Consider the following 20,055-nt stretch of genomic DNA (forward strand, 5'->3'; position numbering starts at 1 on the left):
GAGTAGTTAGGTTATCCCACGGCTCATCCAAAATCATACACAATGCACAACGAACACGGCATGCACACACACACACGTACGCAAATACGCAAATACACACGCACACACACACACACACACACACACACACACACACACACACACACACACACACACACACACACACACACACACACACACACACACACACACACACACACACACACCATCTGTTGGGTTTTCATCAGGATAATCAGCTGTCTGGATTCCTCTCCGTAGACCACATCTGGCACAGTACTAAAGTCGACCTCAACCTACAGGGAGCAATAATTAAAGGTATGTTAATGACAGTAATAACCATATCAGTGTACTCCTTTCATATCCCAGCAAGGCAAACTGTCTAATTCTATGTCTCTAGATGATACGTCCTGATCGATATAAATCCCCTGCAATACCTACTCCTGCCACTAGCTGTTTAGCATTCTTTATAACTAATGATTTACTAAATACTATACACAAGTTTTTGCTGAACCCATACCCTTTTGCTCAATAATCAAACATCTTAACGTTTTGAAAATGTGTCTGTACCTTGGAATGCTGTAAATTTGTACACTTCCTTAGTATCCCTCATGTAAGAGTGTTATGTAAACGAATGTTACTCATTGACTGGTTTTACCTTGAACTCAGGGCATCAACACTATCAGTCAAAAAATGATTGTGTGCTAAATGTACACCTCTCTCTCTCCACTCAAAGTCCATGCTATGTGTGGATGGGAGCCGGAAGTGTCTGAAGACGTGGAGGTGTTAGCAGAATGAAAGGTCAAGGGTCACAGACAACAGCTGACTAAGATGATAGTGGCATATGCTGACGGACACTAGACATTTAACCAGAGATGCCCCCACCAACCCACCTGTGGCCACCTGAATGAATATGGTTTTGCCCCATTTCACAAATAACAACAATTAATAATCCTATGCTGTAATAAACAACCCATTAGTCATATTGCTTAAACTGATATCAAATAAGTTAGACATATTTACTTAATATTTGTTAGTGAATATTGTAGTAAGGTCATTTCTGATTTGTTAAACAAATTGACTTTCACTATGAACGTGACTTCAAATAGGTAAAAGAACATTGGGAAACCCTGTAATTACTTGCATGTACCCTTGTCACATCGGACCTTTGCATCCCACGAGGATGTGGGAGACATCTCCATGTGACTCGGCACGTTTTTTTTCTCCAGGAATCCCAAAGAATATACCCCACACTATCTCCCACCTCAAAATCAACCAATGAAAAGGTTCCACACACTAGGTTGCGTGGCACTATCTCACTCCCTCGTGCTAGCTCTTAACTCTATCTATCGTCACCAGCTTTGATTAACTCTAAACTCCCCACCAGACTGCAGCTGCCAGACCTGTTTGTGGATCATGCATACCAAAGGAAGTACAGAATGGTAAATGTTATTTTCTTCATCATATTTCACACATCAGACAATATTTCCAGTTAAATGGATTGGTTTAGCATAAGCACAACTTTGATCCAGGGATGACAGTGAATACACACATTTCGATTTGTTTCCATTAAATTATGAAACAAAAATGGAATTGTTACATACATTTAATAAGTTTGTTTAAAACAAACATAGTAGCAGTCATAAAGGCTTTTAGAGGGACTTACTAAGGAACATTTCAAAATGTGAATCTGAGAGGAATAAACAGGCACAGACAGTCATAGACTGCAGGTTAGCAGGGTATTATATTATTCATTCTTGCTTTTCAATAAATACACTGTTTTGTTAATACATTCAGAGGGGGTCTATATCAGAACAACTTACAAGTCAGGTCACATGCTATGCACTCAGTGAATACAAGAGGCTAAATTGGATTTGAATTGTAATGTTAAAATACCACTCAGGGGTTGACAATCTATGGAACAATTGCTTTGAATATGTTTCCTCAGGTCAGGCACCCCATTTCAAAAGAGCAGTGAGATCTCCTCACTTATTTCAGTTATTCCTCCTGTGCCTCGACGGATTTATTAGTTGGAGTTATTCCTGTTTGATCATAATGAAGGAAAATGAAACTGTTCGCTACACGGATTTGTTGCATTGTAATAAGGTGTGCACTTCTAATCTTATATTTATATATTGAGAGTTTGTGTCACTGGTCTACACACAAAACCCCATAATGTCAAAGTGGAATAGTGTTTTTAGACAGTTTTACAAATTCATTAAAAATGAAAAGCTGAAATGTCTTGAGCCAATAAGTATTCAACCCCTTTGTTATGGCAAGCCTAAATAAGTTCAGGAGTAAACATTTGCTTAGCAAGTAACATAATAAGTTGCATGGACTCACTCTGTGTGTGCAATAATAGTGTTTAAGATTTTTGAATGACTACCTCATCTCTGTACCCCACACATACAATTACGTATCTGTAAGGTCCCTCAGTCAAGCAGTGAACTTCAAACACAGATTCAACCACAAAGACCAGGAAAGTTTTCCAATGTCTCGCAAAGGTCACCTATTGGTAGATTTGTATAAAAAAAGCAGACATTGAAAATCCCTTTGAGCATGGTGAAGTTATTAATTACACTTTGGATGATGTATCAATACACCCAGTCACTACAAAGATACAAGCATACTTCCGTAGAGGAAGGAAATCGCCCCATGAGGCCAATGGTGACTTTAAAACAGTTCCAGAGTTTAATGCCTGTGATAGGAGAAAACTGAGGATGGATCAACAACATTGTAGTTACTCCACAATACTAACCTAACTGACAGAGAGAAAAAGAAGGATGCCTGTACACAATAGGAATATTCCAAAACATGCATCCTGTCTGCAACAAGGCACTAAAGTAATACTTAAAAAAATATTGCAAAGCAATTCACTTTTTGTCCTGAATACAAAGTGTTATGTTTGAGGCAAATCCAATACAACACATTACTGAGTATTTTTCTCCATATTTTCAAGCATAGTGGTGGCTGCATCATGTTGTGGGTATTCTTTTAATCGTTAACGACTGGGAGTTTTTCAGGATAAAAAAAGAAACGGAATGGAGCTAAGCACAGGCAAGATTCTAGAGGGGAAACCTGGTTCAGTTTGCTTTCCACCAGACACTGGGAGATGAATTCACCTTTCACCAGGACAATAACCGAAAACATAAGGCCAAATCTACACTGGAGTTGCTTACCAAGAAGACAGTGAATGTTCCTGAGTGGCCGAGTTACAGATTTGACTTAAATCTACTTAAAATCTATGGCAAGACCTGAAAAGGGTTGTCTAGCAATGATCAACAGCCAATTTTAATTTTGAAAAGAATAATGTTGCACAATCCAGGTGTTCAAAGCTCTTAGAGACTTACCAAGAAAGACTCACAGCTGTAATTGCTGCCAAATGTGCTTCTATAAAGTATTTCAGTTGGGGTATGAATACTTATGTAAATTAGATATTTCTGTTTGTAATTTTCAATAAATGTGCAAACATTTCTTAAAACATGTTTTCACAATGTCATTATGTGTCACGGATCCCCCCGGAACTGTCATTACGCACACCTGGTCCCTATTCCCATTTGATTAGTAACTGTATAAGTGTGTCCTTGGTTCACCATTGTTCTGTCGATTATTGTTCCAATGTCCGTTGGTTCGTGTGAGTACCTGTGCTATGTTGTTTTGGCTTTCGTGCCACGTATATTGTGCAGATGATTACGGGTCTCGTCCCGTGTGATAATCATTGTGCTTTTGTGTATTTATTCGAGGTACTCCTCGCTCTTTTGTTTGGGTTTCTACCCTGTGATTGTATACGTGTTTGTTTGGTCTTCGTCCCCGTGCCTTTACATGGCACGCTATAATTTGGGAAATAAAAACCCCTATTACGCATTCCTGCGCCTGTCTCCCAATCCCTTTATACCAACGTGACATTATGGGGTATTGTGTCCAGATGGGTGAGAAATATATTGAACCATTTTGAATTCAGGCTGTAACACAACAAAATGTGGACTAAGTCAAGGGGTGTGAATACTTTCTGAAGGCACTGTAAACAAAGATCTAAGTAGATATGTTATCTCGTCTTCCTTGCATCATTTTTGATAATAGAGAATATTGTTTCCTAGAAGGATACAGTCAGTATATTCTTTATCTATTGCAAGTGTGTTTTATTTCTATCTAACCAATTATGAAGTTGAGCTATACCTAACTCCGTTGCCTAATTCAGTTAACTGCCCAATTTAAAATTGACCGCTTGTCACTACCACCTAGGGACTTGTTCTAAAAGGGATATAGAAGGTGTTAGACAATATGGCGAAGAAAAAAAAAACATAGCCTATCAGAAGATATGGTGGAACTATTACCATATTGTTCACACCAAATCCTGTCATATCCATATTAAATGTTGAGTGGTAGGGACAAGGGGTTCATTTGGAATTAAGCACGTGTCTCTACATCAGGGGTAGGCAACCATGGAGACGCGATCACGTCTCTTTTTTTATTTGTGGGAATGGTTGGGAACAGATTTCTAAAATTAAACACTTTTTTAGCTAAATTCCTGGGGATTTTACCGTCTTTTTTGTGGGCCACCTGTTGCCGGTCCCTGCTCTACATGGTGTGTAGTCAGGCAGTCTATTTAAAAATAATTACCTGAGTGTCATCTCTCCTAGCTGTTGCTCTTTTGAAGACTACAATCAGACGACAGAATGGCTTCTGAGCCGGACGAGACACAGGCCTAAGATCGCAGTGGTGTGTGGCTCCGGCCTGGGCCTGCTCGCCGATGGTGTTACCAACAAAGAGATCTTCCCTTACGCAGATATCCCCAACTTCCCCGTCAGCACAGGTGAGATGAAGTCGCTGTCACGAACGTATAATGTGTCATGATAATATTGATATGAGACTAATGATAGTATAATGTGGTCTTTACCCAGCAAACAGTGAACCTTCCTACAATGTTAAGATGAAGTTCCAATGGAGTCTTAATTTGGTTAACATCCAATGTTAGCATGAAAACTTCCTATGACTGCTTTTAAAATGTTCCGGCAAAACCTACTAACATTCTTGGAATTCAGAAGTAACCAGAAATTGTTTGCTAGGTATAAACTGTCAATCTATACTACCCCCCCCCCCCCCCCCCCCCCCCCCCTCACTCACTCACACACACACACACACACACACACACACACACACACACACACACACACACACACACACACACACACACTTTGACAAATATAATAGGCAACGGCTCTCTGTAAACATCACCTCACCCCAATTAGCTTGTTCACTGATTCACCCAAACATCAGGTGAACCTGTGTAGTGCTCTTAATTATGCCTGCACAGCAGAGGAATTTACATTTTCCCTCAATGATTCCATTGACACACCATTGCAGCAGCTAAGTAGTTTATTATTTACTTGCTGAAATGCATTTGGGATTTCTGTGTGTCTTTGTCAAAATGTCGCATGGAAAAACAAACCATAACCAGCTGGCGGGAAAATGAACCAAGAATGAATAACTACGCCCCATGAATAAAATATTATAACTAGAGTAAAAATAGGCCCTAATATCTGCCACATGGAATTCTTATTATGATTTCATGGACATATTTAAATATTCATCATGTGGAGGTGAATATAAAATGTCTGCATAAGCGCTCAAATGTTCACTTTCCTATTATTATTAGAGTAAGGTGGGTCTTTGCAGAAAAGCCATAGCCTCCTGTCTAGTAACCAGCTTTTGTTGTGTTTTTGGACAACAATAGCATCATAAATAAACAAATGTGAAGCATAGAAAGAACATTATTTGACAATGTTGCCTTCATTAGACAGAGCTGACTTTTTAAAAATTATCTTCAATTCAGGTTTGGTTTGTGTTGCAGTCTTCCCAATTATATTCTAGTTAATTTAAGCTTTTCAGAGCGAAGCCCATTGAAAACACTAATCGATGTTCAGTGCAGCATTAGACTTCTCGTTTTTTGGTAAATTACATGGAGAGCATAATGATTGGCAAACATTCTAAATGAGTGTGATTTCAGACAATACTAACATTGGTGTTTGCCTGTGAACAGGTGCTATGCTGTGTGAACCTGTAACAGCAAACAAAACCAAAAAAATTGCCTATCACATAACCTGTAAAAACAAAAGGGCCAGATTTAATCAAATCCACACAACAAAACACATAGCAGTATCCAAATAAAGGCTTAGATAACCAGTACGATAGTGCATCCTTAGAAATACATGATTTGCTTGGTCACTCACACCAAATCTTTATAAAATTACATCCAGTTGCGCTCATTAAAACAAGTTAATGCAGCAATGGAATGGATTCTGAAGTAACTTCAATGGACAGAGTAATAACTGACACCATCCTCCCCCTAAACTTCCCTCTGCCATCCGTCAACCTCTGATGGAGGAGAAGAAAGTCACTTCTCTAAACAGTGTTGTAATTATTCAGGTCCTATCTCACTACGCAGCACTTTTCAACAAATCGCCTCTGATTTAACTCAGGGTCAAATTAACATAATCTCCACACCACCGAACACAACTCTGCTGTAGTCTCAGCCATCATCCCCACTATAAAGAAGGGTACTAAACAGACAATTACAGTTGACATTTGACAGCGGATGACTTACACTTTTATTTCAATAGCACAGATACTGTTCCTACACTGCATGCTCTCCTGAGTACTACAGTGCATTCGGAAAGTATTCAGAACCCTTGACTTTTTCCACATTTTGTTACGTTAAGGCCTTATTCTAAAATTGATTAAATAAAATGTATTCCTCATCAATCTACACACAATACCCCATAATGACAAAGCGAAAACTGTTTTTTAGACATTTTTGCAAATGTATTCAAAATAAAAAACAGATACCTTATTTACGTAAGTACTCAGACCCTTTGCTCTGAGATTCGAAATTGAGCTCCGGTGCGTCCTGTTTCCATTGATCATCCTTGAGATGTTTCTGAAACTTGATTGAAGTCCACCTGTGGTAAATTCAATTGATTTGACATGATTTGGAAAGGCACACACCTGTCTATATAAGGTCCCACATTTGACAGTGCATGTCAGAGTAAAAACCAAGCCATGAGGTTGAAGGAATTGCCCGTAGAGCTCAGAGGCAGGATTGTGTCGAGGCACAGATCTGGGGAAGGGTACCAAAAAATGTTTGCAGCATTGAAGGTCCCCAAGAACACAGTGGCCTTCATCAAGACTCTTCCTAGAGCTGGCTGCCTGGCCAAACTGAGCAATCGGGGGAGAAGGGCCTTGGTCAGGGAGGTGACCAAGAACCCGATGGTCACTCTGACAGAGCTCCAGAGTTCCTCCGTGGAGATGGGACAACCTTCCAGAAGGACAACCATCTCTGCAGCACTCCACCAATCAGGCCTTTATGGTAGAGTGGCCAGACGGAAGCCACTCCTCACTAAAAGGCACATGACAGCCCGCTTGGAGATTACCAAAAGGCACCTAAAAGACTTTCAGACCATGAGAAACAAGATTCTCTAATCTGATGAAACCAAGATTGAACTTTTTGGATGAACGGTGCAAAGTACAGAGAGATCCTTCACCAGAGCGCTCAGGACCTCAGACTGGGGGTGAAAGTTCACCTTCCAACAGGACAATGAACCTAAGCACACAGCCAAGACAACGCAGAAGTGGCTTCAGGACAAGTCTCTGAATGTCCTTGAGTGGCCCAGCCAGAACACGGACGTGAACCCGATAGAACATCTCTGGAGAGACCTGAAAATAGCTGTGCAGCGATGCTCCCCATCCAAGCTTGACAGGATCTGCAGAGAAGAATGGGAGAAACTCCCCAAATATAGATGTGCCAAGCTTGTAGCATCATACCCAAGAAGACTTGAGGCTGTAATTGCTGCCAAGGGTGCTTCAACAATGTACTGAGTGAAGGGTCTGACTACTTATGTAAATGTGATATTTAAGTTTTATTTGTAATAAATTTGCAAAAATGTCAAAATCTGTTTTTGATTTGTTATTATGGGGTATTGTGTGTTGAGTGATGAGGGGGAAAAAACAATTGAATCAATTTTAGAATAAGGCTGTAACGTAACAAAATGTGGAAAAAGTCAAGGGGTCTGAATTCTTTCCGAATGCACTTTATTTAGTCTATGTCAGATTATAAACCAGGTGGTTTGAGCCATGGATGCTGATTGTCTGAAAGCCGTGGTATTTTTAAGCAATAAGGCATGGGGGGGTGGGGTATATGGCCAATATACCACGGCTAAGGCCTGTTCTTACGCACGACGCATTGCGGAGTGCCTGGAGACAGCCCTTAGCCGTGGTATATTGGCCATATATCACAAACCCCCGATGTGCCATATTTCTTTTATTAAACTGATTACCAAATTAACTAGAGCAGAAGTTTACATACACTCAATTAGTATTTGGTAGCATTGCCTTTAAATTGTTTAACTTGGGTCAAACGTTTTGGGTAGCCTTCAACAAGCTTCCCACAATAAATTGGGTGAATTATGTGGACTTGCCAAAACTATAATTTGTTAACAAGAAATTTGTGGCGTGGTTGAAAAACGAGTTTTAATGACTACAACCTAAGTGTATGTAATCTTCCGACTTCAACTGTAGGTCCCATTGTATGTACAGTTGAAGTCGGAAGTTTACATACACTTAGGTTGGAGTCATTAAAACTAATTTTTCAACCACTCCATAAATTTCTTGTAAACAAATTATAGTTTTGGCAAGTCGGTTAGGACATCTACTTTGTTCATGACACAAGTCATTTTTCCAACAATTGTTTACAGACAGGTTATTTCACTTATAATTCACTGTATCACAATTCCATTGGGTCAGAACACTATGTTGACTGTGCCTTTAAACAGCTTGGAAAATTTCAGAAAATTATGTCATGGCTTTAGAAGCTTCTGATAGACTAATTGACATCATTTCAGTCAATTGGAGGTGTACCTGTAGATGTATTTCAAGGCCTACCTTCAAACTCAGTGCCTCGTTGCTTGACATCGTGGGAAAATCAAAATAAATCTGCCAAGACCTCAGAAAAAAAATTTAAGACCTCCACAAGTCTGGTTCATCCTTGGGAGCAATTTCCAAATGCCTGAAGGTACCACGTTCATCTGTACAAACAATAGTACGCAAGTATAAACACCATGGGACCACGCAGCCGTCATACCGCTCAGGAAGGAGACGCGTTCTGTCTCCTAGAGATGAACGTACTTTGGTGCGAAAAGTGAAAAGCAATCCCAGAACAACAGCAAAGGACTCAAAAATGATGTGGATATATTGAAGCAACATCTCAAGACATCAGTCAGAAAGTTAAAGCTTGGTCGCAAATGGGTCTTCTAAATGGACAATGACCACAAGCATGCTTCCGAAGTTGTGGCAAAATGGCTTAAGGACAACAAAGTCAAGGTATTGGAGTGGCCATCACAAAGCCCTGACCTCAATCCTATAGAACATTTGTGGGCAGCACTGGAAAAAGTGTGTGCGAGCAAGGAGGACTACAAACCTGACTCAGTTACACCAGCTCTGTCAGGAGGAATGGGCCAAAATTCACCCAACTTATTGTGGGAAGGCTACCCGAAGCGTTTGACCCAATTTAAAGGCAATGCTACCAAATACTAATTGAGTGTATGTTAACTTCTGACCCACTGGGAATGTGATGAAAGAATAAAAGCTGAAATTAATCATTCTCTTTACTATTATTCTAACATTTCACATTCTTAAAATAAAGTGGTGATCCTAACTGACCTAAGACAAGGGAATTTTTACTAGGATTGTGAAAAACTGAGTTTAAATGTATTTGGCTAAGGTATATGTAAACTTCCGACTTCAACTGTATGTACATGCAGAGAGTATTTCATTACAGCAGTAGCATTAGATTTCTCTAGGACTCTCTCATGCTTGGAGTATGAACAACACAAATCGGACATCTTCTGTGAATTTAAACATGAATAAAACATCAATTCACAGTTTTTATTTTCTAACCCTACATGAGACATGCTGTATCACTAACCTTCCATGACAGAATATGCTTGTGTTCTGTGTCCTTCACAGTCCCGGGTCATGAAGGGTGTCTGGTGTTTGGTATTCTAAAAGGCAAATCCTGCGTCTTCATGCAAGGCAGATTCCATCTCTACGAGGGCTATTCACTCTGTAAGGTAAGTCCAAATACAGTATCTGACCGATGAACAGGTAATAATATATGCCATTTAGTAGATGCTTTGATTCAAAGTGACTTATGCAGGGATACATTTGACATATATGGTTGGTCCCAGGAATCAAACCCACTACCCTGACATTACAACATTCATGCTCTACCAACTGAGCTACAAACTGAGCTACGAAGGACCCCATACATTTAGAGACTCCCAGTACCATGACGAAGACTATATCTATATTATTTTGGTATAGGCCATATTTTAAACATCCAACATTAAGACATTTGCTTTACACTACTAGTCTTTCTACTCTTTTACCTTGCTGCTATACCCTTTCCTTACAGATCAGGGAAACATCACATCAGATTATTTTAACCATCAATATCCCTAGCCTCCATGGATTCAACCCAGTCCCTGCTCATCTATAACCCTTACACATTCCCGCTACGGCGACACCGGATGTTTTGAAATATTCATCACCAGTGTGTGCGCTGTGCTTATATTAGCCATCATAAAGAAGGAAAAGAGTGAAACGAAATGGGTCCTTTCCTTTGGAATGCTAAAAACTCTCCATTGTGGCTCAACAAGGTCATGTTAACTGAAGGAGAACTCCTCCTATTTGTATAACAGAGAGGGGCTGGCATCTCCGGCCTTGGCCCATTAACTTTATCTGTCACAATCAGGAAAGTGGGAGTCAGGAAGACAATTGCTGAAACCAGCCTGGGAACTGCTGACTCTGCACAAGGCTGTATATTTTAACAAACACAGTTTAGGACAGGGTCGCCACTGATCTGGGCCCTGTTTCTGAAAAATATCCCTTGCAGCAATGAGGTCATTGTTGGGTCATTTGGTGTGAATTTGAACAAAATGTAAATGAAATGTAGTATTTTTCAGAAACTAGTACAAAGAAATGTCATTTAAGAATGAAGCCATTTTCTCAAACCGTTTGTAAGGATATTGGGCCAAATGTTGAGTGGATGAAAGGTATGTACCAGCAGGCGTTCGCCTGTGTTGTGATGCTTGTCTTATTTGTATATAAAAGTATTTAAAAGCAGCAACTTTCTGTATGTAGGTTTTTGCTTGGTCAAAACTTACAGCCCCAATCAACCAGTCAATCAGCTGTAGCACTGCATATTTATGATGTCACTCCAGAGTTAAATGAGTCCTTTCCTTCCACTGTTTTGGTTAAGACAGCATAAATGCAACCCTCTCTAGACCCTCTAGACCCTCAGGACCCCCTAGACCCTTGGTAAATGGCTAAGGAATCTTCTGTTGTCCGGCGTGGCGAGGGAAATTCTCAGAGCAATTACGACATTGACAACATGACATGATGTATTAGAGTCAACCATCATGGCTGCCGGACACCGGCACATAAGTGAAGCACAGGCTTTTTGGGCTTTCACTTAGGGTCACCACATTGTACCTGTCAATCAATAGCACTAGTAAATACCACATTGCTCATTCTCATCCTTTGATTCTGACCAGTCCAGACAATAATTTGTTCCTATTGACCTAGATTGCATTGAACGGCGAAAGTATAGACATATTGTATAACAGTCTATGAGAACAGCAGGAGACAGTCTAAAGATGTGTAATTATGATGAGATGTCGAAGCAGCATTTCTACCTCCCAGGTGCTAGACAGTAAACATGTCATCATGTTCTCATTGACTGTGACCACAGAGGAGGGCTTAGGTTGTAGCCTCGCCATTGGACATACAGAAGTATCTTACACCGCAAGAGGCTTTGGTGACAGTTTATAGGGAGACAGAGACCAAATGCTGCCCTCTAGATCAATGTCTTATCACCTATGGGCTGTTTCTCAATTCTGACCTCCACAATATTGTTTTCACCTGTCAATTCTCTTCAGATCAGAGTGGATGTAGGATAGGACCCAAAGGAGAGGAAGTAACTTTACACTGCTGAGATGCAGCCCATAGGTGAGCAATGTCATGGTTAGGGTTGCAAAGGGACGGTATATTACTGGAAACTTTAGAAGTTTACCATTAAACTACCAGAATTGTGGTCTCTTTTAAGGATTTTATTAAATCTGTCACAAGGTATCTAGTGGCACGTTTGGGTACTTCAGATTATCACAGGTGTCTGTAACAATCTCTGGCCCTCTGTCTGGCCTTGTCACATAATATGATTTTACAATTTAAAAACAATTGAATGACAAATCTGTAAAACATTATCCTATATATAAACCATGAACTTAGTGTCCCGTGTGGCTCAGTTGGTAAAGCATGGGTTGTGGGTTCGATTCCCATGCGGGACCAGTATGAAAATGTATTACTGTAAGTTGCTATAAGAGGGTTTTAGCATGAAATATAATTTAAAATGTTTTTACAAACTTTTCTTAATTTTATTATGTCAATATGTATTTGTTGTCAAGCTGGTTGCAGTTGTGAAAAAAGTAAATAGTTGCAGAGTTAATTGAAAATAATACCATTGTTGATTAGATGCTTTTTTCACTCAATCAGCTATTTTCTCTTGAACCATATGGTCTATCTACTAGAAACTCATGTACAATATCGACACAGATATAATAAATTAATAATTTATATGAATATTTTTTGTTTGTTTGTTATTCAAGTATAAATTACCAAAGTTCCAATAGATTGCCATTGATTTTCTGTTAATTAACAAAATTACAGAACATTTCGGTAAATTACCGGTAGCTTTCCAACCCTACTCATGGTAGATAGGTTTCCTATCTTGAGGGCTGACTGAATATGCAGCAAAACGTGTAAGGTGTTAGAGAAGAACAGGTGTGATTACAGTGGATGTTGGACCGCTTTCCTATGGCTCAGTACACCAGACAAGGCGACAAATCGATTTCTGCTAAATTTACCCCAGCACATGCAACCGATACAGCTGTGGTTTCAGCCTGCCATCTGCCCACTCCCTGTCTCTTTCTCTCATTCTCTCCCTTCTTTTCTCTCTCTCTCTTTCTTCATTTCTCTTTCCCCCACCACCACCACACAATCTCACACTCTCTACTCTCATCTCCAGACACCTCTCCATGTCTTCCCTGTTCTGCTCCCTTTCTTTCCCAACATTATTGGACAGCAGTCCAGTATGTGTGACAGGGACACCAGGGTGTCCATACACTCCATCAGCCCAGGGACACATCCATGAGTCATTGTATCTGACACCTCCGACACCAACATCACACCACTCTCACAAGAGTTTACATAAAGACAAAACAAATACAGAGATGTTGCAGCGAGAACAGTCAATATCTAGAAGGCGTGGTGATGCTACTAGTTTGTTACCAATTTTATATTTCCCTTTTCATACACTTTATTTTATGATACACTTTGTTCCATGGGTTTTGACATTAAGTGCCTGGTACATAGCAGAAAAGCAATATGGTTTTGCTTTGTTGAATCGCACTCACACAAGCGCTCTCTCCCTCCCTCCCCTTGATTTGCAATCAGGGTGTGAGCTGTTATCTCTCTCATCTCAGTGTGTCGGTAGGAGATGCATGGCAAGGTTAATTAGCTGGCTTGCTTCGTTAGCCCTGCCTGATCTCCTCTCCCTCTGTGAGTGGTGCCTTTCATACAAACTGCTAGCATGCAGCTGGAGTTAGCCTTGGCGCTAGTTCTGTATTGTATAGTGGCTGTTATTGGAGCATGATGAGTGTTATTGGCATGCATGTTTAATTAAGATAAGCATGCATAAACATGTATACACATTAAAAAAATAAAATCACATACCTATGCCACACACAAATATACATGCAGGTGAGGCAAGGAAAGACATAGAGGAAGGGAGGGATGGAGGCTAGAAAGGTGATCTGGCATTGAAATATATTCACCAATTGCCACTCCTAGCTTGCAAACTGACAGAAATGTGCATTTTCATGAGTCACTGTACACTCCACACACACGCGCACACACGCACATGCAAACCATGTTTATGGATGTTGCACTAGTGATGTCGTGTGTATGTGTCTGTCAGTGGTCTGACTTACAAATGTAGGATCTTAATTTGAGTCAGTTTTCTACAGCAGGAAAATAATTCTGCAGCAACAGGAAATGTGAATTCTTATGCGGATTATAATTAATGCAAAGAGCAAAAATTGGACAGCCCTCTGGTGAATAAACTTAAATGAACATATGTTTATTGCCGCACTCAAATACACTACAAGTTTTACATTTCAGGAAAGTTCTCCTGCAACAGGGTGATCAAATTAAGATCCTACATCTGTACCCTATTGGGCATTTCTATATCAAGAGAAGTGTGTGTGTGACAGAGTTACAAGTCGTGGCTGCATGCTTCTAGCAGATTGTATGCACATCTTCTGTATTACTGGTGCTGGAGATGACCAAGAATGGTCCAAGAGAGAGAATAATACAAACATTTTATGTCTCATTTCTCCTCTTCCCCTTAATGGTACAATAAAGTGTTGGTAGCATTCTCTTCGCCTCTCTCGTCCTTTCCTCTCTTCTATATTTATCTCTCCCTCCCTTTCTCTCTAACTCCCTTTTCCTGTTCACTCGTCCACTCCTTTCTCCTCTCCTCTATACTCATATAATTCTCTTGTTTTCTCTCTCTGACTCTCTCCCCACCTATATTTCTCTCCTCTCCCTCTCCATCCCCCTCCTGTTCTCCCCCAGGTCACATTCCCGGTGCGGATCTTCAAGCTGTTGGGTGTGGAGACCCTCATTGTGACTAACGCCTCAGGGGGCCTGTGTCCGGACTTCAAAGTGGGCGACATCATGCTCATTAAGGACCACATTAACCTGCCAGGCTTCGCCGGCCAGCACCCTCTGTGCGGCCCCAATGACGAACGGTACAACCAGAGACAGGGAGACAGAAAGATTGAGGGAAGAAAGGGGAGACAGAGGTAGAGAGGGGGGATAAGGGGAGAGGGGTGTGGGAGGGCACAGCACTCACTGTGCAGCTACAATGATGAACGATACAGGCAGAGAGATGGAGAGAGGCAGGGAAGAGGGACAGAGAGAGGGATGGGGGGAATGGGCGGGGGAGAGTGGAAGTGATGGAGGGAGAGTCAAGGAGAGAGAGTGAAAAATGTAGTATAGTCTGAAGCACAAAGGTGGGAGGAGAGATGGAAAGAGAGTTGCAGTCAGTGAGAGAACTGAAATAATCCCGGAGAGAGGAAGCACGGGGAGGGAGAGGGGAAGAAATACATACTCTTCAAGTAATCTATCTAGCTCACTAGGTTACATGGAACCTGTAATACATATTTTCCCTTTACAGCTAGGAGGTTGTAGATTAATGACAAATATACTGTATGTTGAGTGTAAGTGATTTCCAAGCATTGTGCTCAGAGAGCTACAGGTAACTGCCAAAATAATGGACACACTTGAGTAAATGAGGAATACAAAGTATATTGAAAGCAGGTGCTTCCACCTAGGTGTGGTTCCTGAGTTAATTAAGCAATTAACATCCCATCATGCTTAGGGTCATGTATAAAAATGCTGGGCAGGCTATTATTTTGGCTACCTTGGCTCTGCTCCAATAGGATGACAAAGACCCCATCCGCCGGGCACGATTGGTCAGTCACTGAATGGCTTGATGAGCATGAAAACGATGTAATGGCGGTCTCAGTCACCAGATCTCAACCCAATTGAAAACTTATGGGAGATTAAGGAGCGGTGCCTGAGACATCGTTTTCCACCACCATCAACAAAACACCAAATTATGGAATTTCTCGTGGAAGAATGGTGTCGCATCCCTCCAATAGAGTTCCAGACATTTGTAAAATCTATGCCAAGGTGCATTGAAGCTGTTCTGGCTCGTGGTGGCCCAATGCCCTATTAAGACACTTTATGTTGGTGTTGCCTTTATGTTGGCAGTTGCCTGTATTCTCTGTATACTATCATAATACTGTATTATATTACAGTATTATTCATATTATTAATAGTAGCAGATTATTGGTAGATTAGGAGAGATACATTGCAATAGTATTTGCTCCATATGTCCCATCGATAAGCCAGTAGTGATTGGCTGTGCTCTGCTCCAGGTTTGGGATCCGGTTCCCCTGCATGTCAGATGCCTACAGTAAGGACCTGAGGAAGCTAGCTCTGGATATCAGTCATGAGCTGGACTATACCAACTTTGTGCGGGAAGGGGTGTACTGCATGGTGAGCGGTCCCAACTTCGAGACCATCGCCGAGGCACGCATGTTGCAGGTCTTGGGGTGCGACTCTGTGGGTGAGTGGAGACAACACAGGCCTACGGGCTACAACCACGAACAGGTTTTCATCACCAGATCTGGCTATGACTTGAGCAACAAATTACAGTTAATGTTAGGAAATGGTTCAATTTAAGTTTAAAGGAACAGTAGCTAGATATTTAATACAACTTGTGTTTCAAAATGCTGTATCAAGATCAAGCATCTACTCAGGAAGGGAATGTTTTGTCAGAGAGCCAAGTGACCACCAGCCACAACATGGTTTAACAATGATATAAACACAGACGAGGCTTGCTCACTCTCCTTTTCCCCTTTTTAGTTCATTAACACTGCTCTAATTGGACCTCCCTCGTAAAAACACCCACGCTGGGCTCGTTAATAAATGATGGTGCTAGCTCTGCTAACAGAGCCGACTCATGCTAATTAGCTTAGCGATTAGGTCAACAGATAGACCAACAGGCTGCTACATGCTGTGACGCTAATTGGTCTGATGATTTGATCCAGGATCAAAATACAACACAAACAAATATCTGTTACAATGTACAGTGGGCAGAACTAACGAATTACATCTTTCATTATCCACTCCCCCTAAGAACATGTATTTTGCCGACTTGTTACCTTAAGAACTTGTTGTTGTAGCCAAGCGATGACAAAGAAAAGCCGTTTTGGTTCCTTGTTTTGGTGACCTATTGAGTTATTACTCCTGTGAGTGTAATATTTAATGTGAGAGTCCAATTCAAGTCTGCCAATCCATATTTTTTTATGTGGTGTTTTTTCTTTACCATGCTTGAGTTTCAGCTTAGTGGAGGCTGTGTTTGAGTGAGTGAGACCTTTGACTTAATAAGTATTTTTAATTCATATGCTTTTTGGTTATGCCTGTAAAACATGTTTTGTCATTGCATTCGTACAGTATGTGCCTGTGTAAGTTGTATCCATGTTTTTAGCATGGTTTCAATGATATGTGAGATCTGGCCTGTGTTCCCATTAAATACTAACACGGGAATGGGACCAAAGCTCAGGGAATGGAACCAAAGCTCAGGGGGCAGTACACGGAGGGGGTTATTAAGGATGCTGAATAGTATAACCACCTCTCTACACACACACAAACACACAAACACACAACCATGACCCAGTGCCACCCAAAACCCCCGTTGGATATTTTGCCATTTTCTCTCTGCCCCTCCCCTCCCCCCCCACCCCTCTCTCTCGCTTTCCATCCCCATGAACCTGCCAACCTCCGCTCCTGTCCCCGTCCGCACTCCCCACCCTCTTTCCTCTTCCCCATAGGCATGAGTACGGTCCCAGAGGTAACAGTGGCCAAGCACTGTGGCCTGAGGGTCTTTGGTCTCTCACTCATCACCAACAAGGTATTGATTGACTTCTCTTATTGCTGTATATCATTTGATGTACCTTATCTGCACACACTGTGAACAGCTCAGCGTATCTATTCTGTCATCTGTTGACTAGTTATCGAGTATGGTACCGGAGCATCTTAATGTATTCTTATTATCATTGTGAAGGTCTCCCTGGACTACAGCCGTGAGGAGAAGGTGAACCATGAGGAGGTCCTGGAGATCAGCAAGATGAGGGCGGAGCATCTGCAGATGATGCTCAACACACTTATCGCCCGCTCCCACCAGCTGGACGAGGGCATCAATGTCAACTGAAGGAGGAAAGGGGATGGAGAAAGAGACAGAGAGACATACTTTAATGTTGAAGCACACTCTCTATCACACACACAGACAAGTGCACACATGTACATATCATTCACTGTGAATCTTTACAATAAACAACCACCCATGATGAAAGAATTTAGTCAATTTTCTAGTTTAATAAAATGTTCTAAAGTTGTTTGTTTTTTTACACAAGAACCAGTCTGTTAAAAAATTTAAATGCTTATTTGATGATAGGGCACTGACATGAGAATATGTAACGCTCCTATTTAACATCAGCTGAAGGGGTGCCACTACCAGTTGTACAACTGAACACCTTCAACTGAAATGTGTCTTCTGCGTTTAACCCAACCTAGGTATCCCCCTTTCCCTTTCCTTACCTGAGGAAATTCAGAGAGAGAGAGAGACGAGAGAGGAGAGAGGAGAGAGAGAGAGATTATACATTAATTCCACAAAATGTTTTTCTCCCAAAAATAAATGTGAAAAGCCTCCAACCAGAAAATAGCATTTAATGACAAATAGTGGGGGGAAAAAATATGCAACTGAACTAATGTACAGATGATGGTGCTTTTCTCTTCAAATTCCTCCTGCTATTCAGAGCTAGGGACAGAAAAAACATGTATTAATATAATTATACAGTGCTTTCTTTGTTGTTATCCCCTCACTGTTTAGAACGAGAATCAAACTATTAATTCGGTGCTTCATTGTGTTTACCATATAACACGAGTCTATTTCATAGAGTTGATGGGAAAACTATTTTCATGCTAAACAATTACAGTGTTATGAGTTAGTTTGACTGCAATAACAGTGAGAGCTCATGTAGAAATAATGTTTCTTGTAAGAATTTACACAGCAACAGAAAAAATGTACAGAAAAACTTGGTATCTTGCCAAAGAAAATACTCTGTTCACTGCCTTGCCTTAAAGTAAATCGAAGTGGATTCATCTATAAAGAAAACACTGCCATCTTTCACAGGGCTCCTAGGCCAATACGGCGCAGTGGTACCTTCTGCACTGTAGCGATAAGCTTGGAGAACACTGATGTGTTCATAACGAGGTTTTCCCATTGTAAATATATAGATACATATTTAAATAAACATACAGTAGATATAGATCATAAACAGACTTTAAGTGTGTTTATTTGTGTCTGTGTGTGTTCGTCAGTGCATGCGTGTGTGTGTGAATATTGGGGTGGCAGGTAGACTAGGGGTTAAGAGCGTTGGGCCAGTAACTGAAAGGTCCTTGGTTCGAATAGGTGAGAAATCTGTTCGTCGTGCCCTTGAGCAAGGCAATTAATCCTAATTGCTCCTATAAATTGTTCTGTTCATAATAAAAATGGGGTAAACCAAGGTTAAACCAATCTACTCAGGGTCAGACTCAAAGTAAACATGTGAATATAATCACATTGGATATTCAGGAATTCTGACCTTGTGCATTGGTTAGTGGGAAAGGAGACAGTAAAGAAAAGTAGCCCTCCCCTGAGACAGTGTTCAGCTTGAAGAGGCAATCATCTCTCATTGTATACAATAGACAAGACAAGGGTGGCTGATTCTGGTTGTGCAGGGCCTCTGTTGTTACAGTCAGTCCAGGGCCCGTATCCACAAAGTGTCAGAGTAGGATTGTGATCTAGAATCAGTTTAGCATTTTTGATCACAATAAATAAGATTACATGGCCAGGTGGCCTTGTATATACGGAGCCTGAACAATTCGGCTGAACTAACACATTTGATTGATTTAATCATTGTTGTGAGAGGAAACTAAAATACATATCGCCACCTTATTTCTGAGTATTTAAAGTTGTATGCAGAGCAATACTATACAATATTGGAACAGGATGGTTGACTATCTTTGTTTAGTCCTGGGACCTGTTTAGCTGAGTGTATTATAAAGTAGCTAATACACTATTAGTAAACTAATCATAATATGAATCTCCTGTCATCCTTAAGACATCATTAAGATAGATCAGTTTCACACCCTGTTCATTTAGACTCTGTTATAAACTCCCCACAGAAATCATTCATGCTAACCTGGCAGGTCGAAACAAGGCTGGGGGTAGAAGGCTTTCAATCTAAATCTTCCCTTTCGATTTTCATCCTC

At 40.8% G+C, this 20,055-nt stretch overlaps 1 protein-coding gene across 2 annotated transcripts; it reads left to right on the plus strand.

Annotated features, from left to right (window-relative positions):
* Positions 1-204: 204 nt before the first annotated feature.
* Positions 205-19,079, plus strand: LOC120048457 (purine nucleoside phosphorylase-like). 2 transcript variants are annotated; one of them, XM_038994436.1, is made up of 8 exons: positions 205-315; positions 1,385-1,439; positions 4,638-4,810; positions 10,018-10,121; positions 14,746-14,921; positions 16,116-16,306; positions 17,574-17,653; positions 17,807-19,079. In XM_038994436.1, the coding sequence occupies exons 2-8, from the start codon at positions 1,414-1,416 to the stop codon at positions 17,951-17,953; spliced, it is 897 nt and encodes a 298-aa protein (XP_038850364.1). In that variant the 5' UTR covers positions 205-315; positions 1,385-1,413; the 3' UTR covers positions 17,954-19,079. The 2 variants fall into 2 exon arrangements, with proteins under 2 accessions (XP_038850364.1, XP_038850363.1); XM_038994435.1 differs by lacking the exon at positions 205-315 and adding an exon at positions 777-798.
* Positions 19,080-20,055: the final 976 nt, after the last annotated feature.

Source organism: Salvelinus namaycush, chromosome 5 (genome assembly GCF_016432855.1).
Source record: "Salvelinus namaycush isolate Seneca chromosome 5, SaNama_1.0, whole genome shotgun sequence".
In the NCBI taxonomy this organism is placed as follows: Eukaryota; Metazoa; Chordata; class Actinopteri; order Salmoniformes; family Salmonidae; genus Salvelinus; species Salvelinus namaycush.

Coding starts and splice junctions, on each gene's coding strand:
- LOC120048457 (XM_038994435.1), top strand. Junction 1,440..4,637: donor ACCAAAGGAAGTACAGAATG/GTAAATGTTATT, acceptor CATCTCTCCTAG/CTGTTGCTCTTTTGAAGACT. Junction 16,307..17,573: donor CTTGGGGTGCGACTCTGTGG/GTGAGTGGAGAC, acceptor TCTTCCCCATAG/GCATGAGTACGGTCCCAGAG.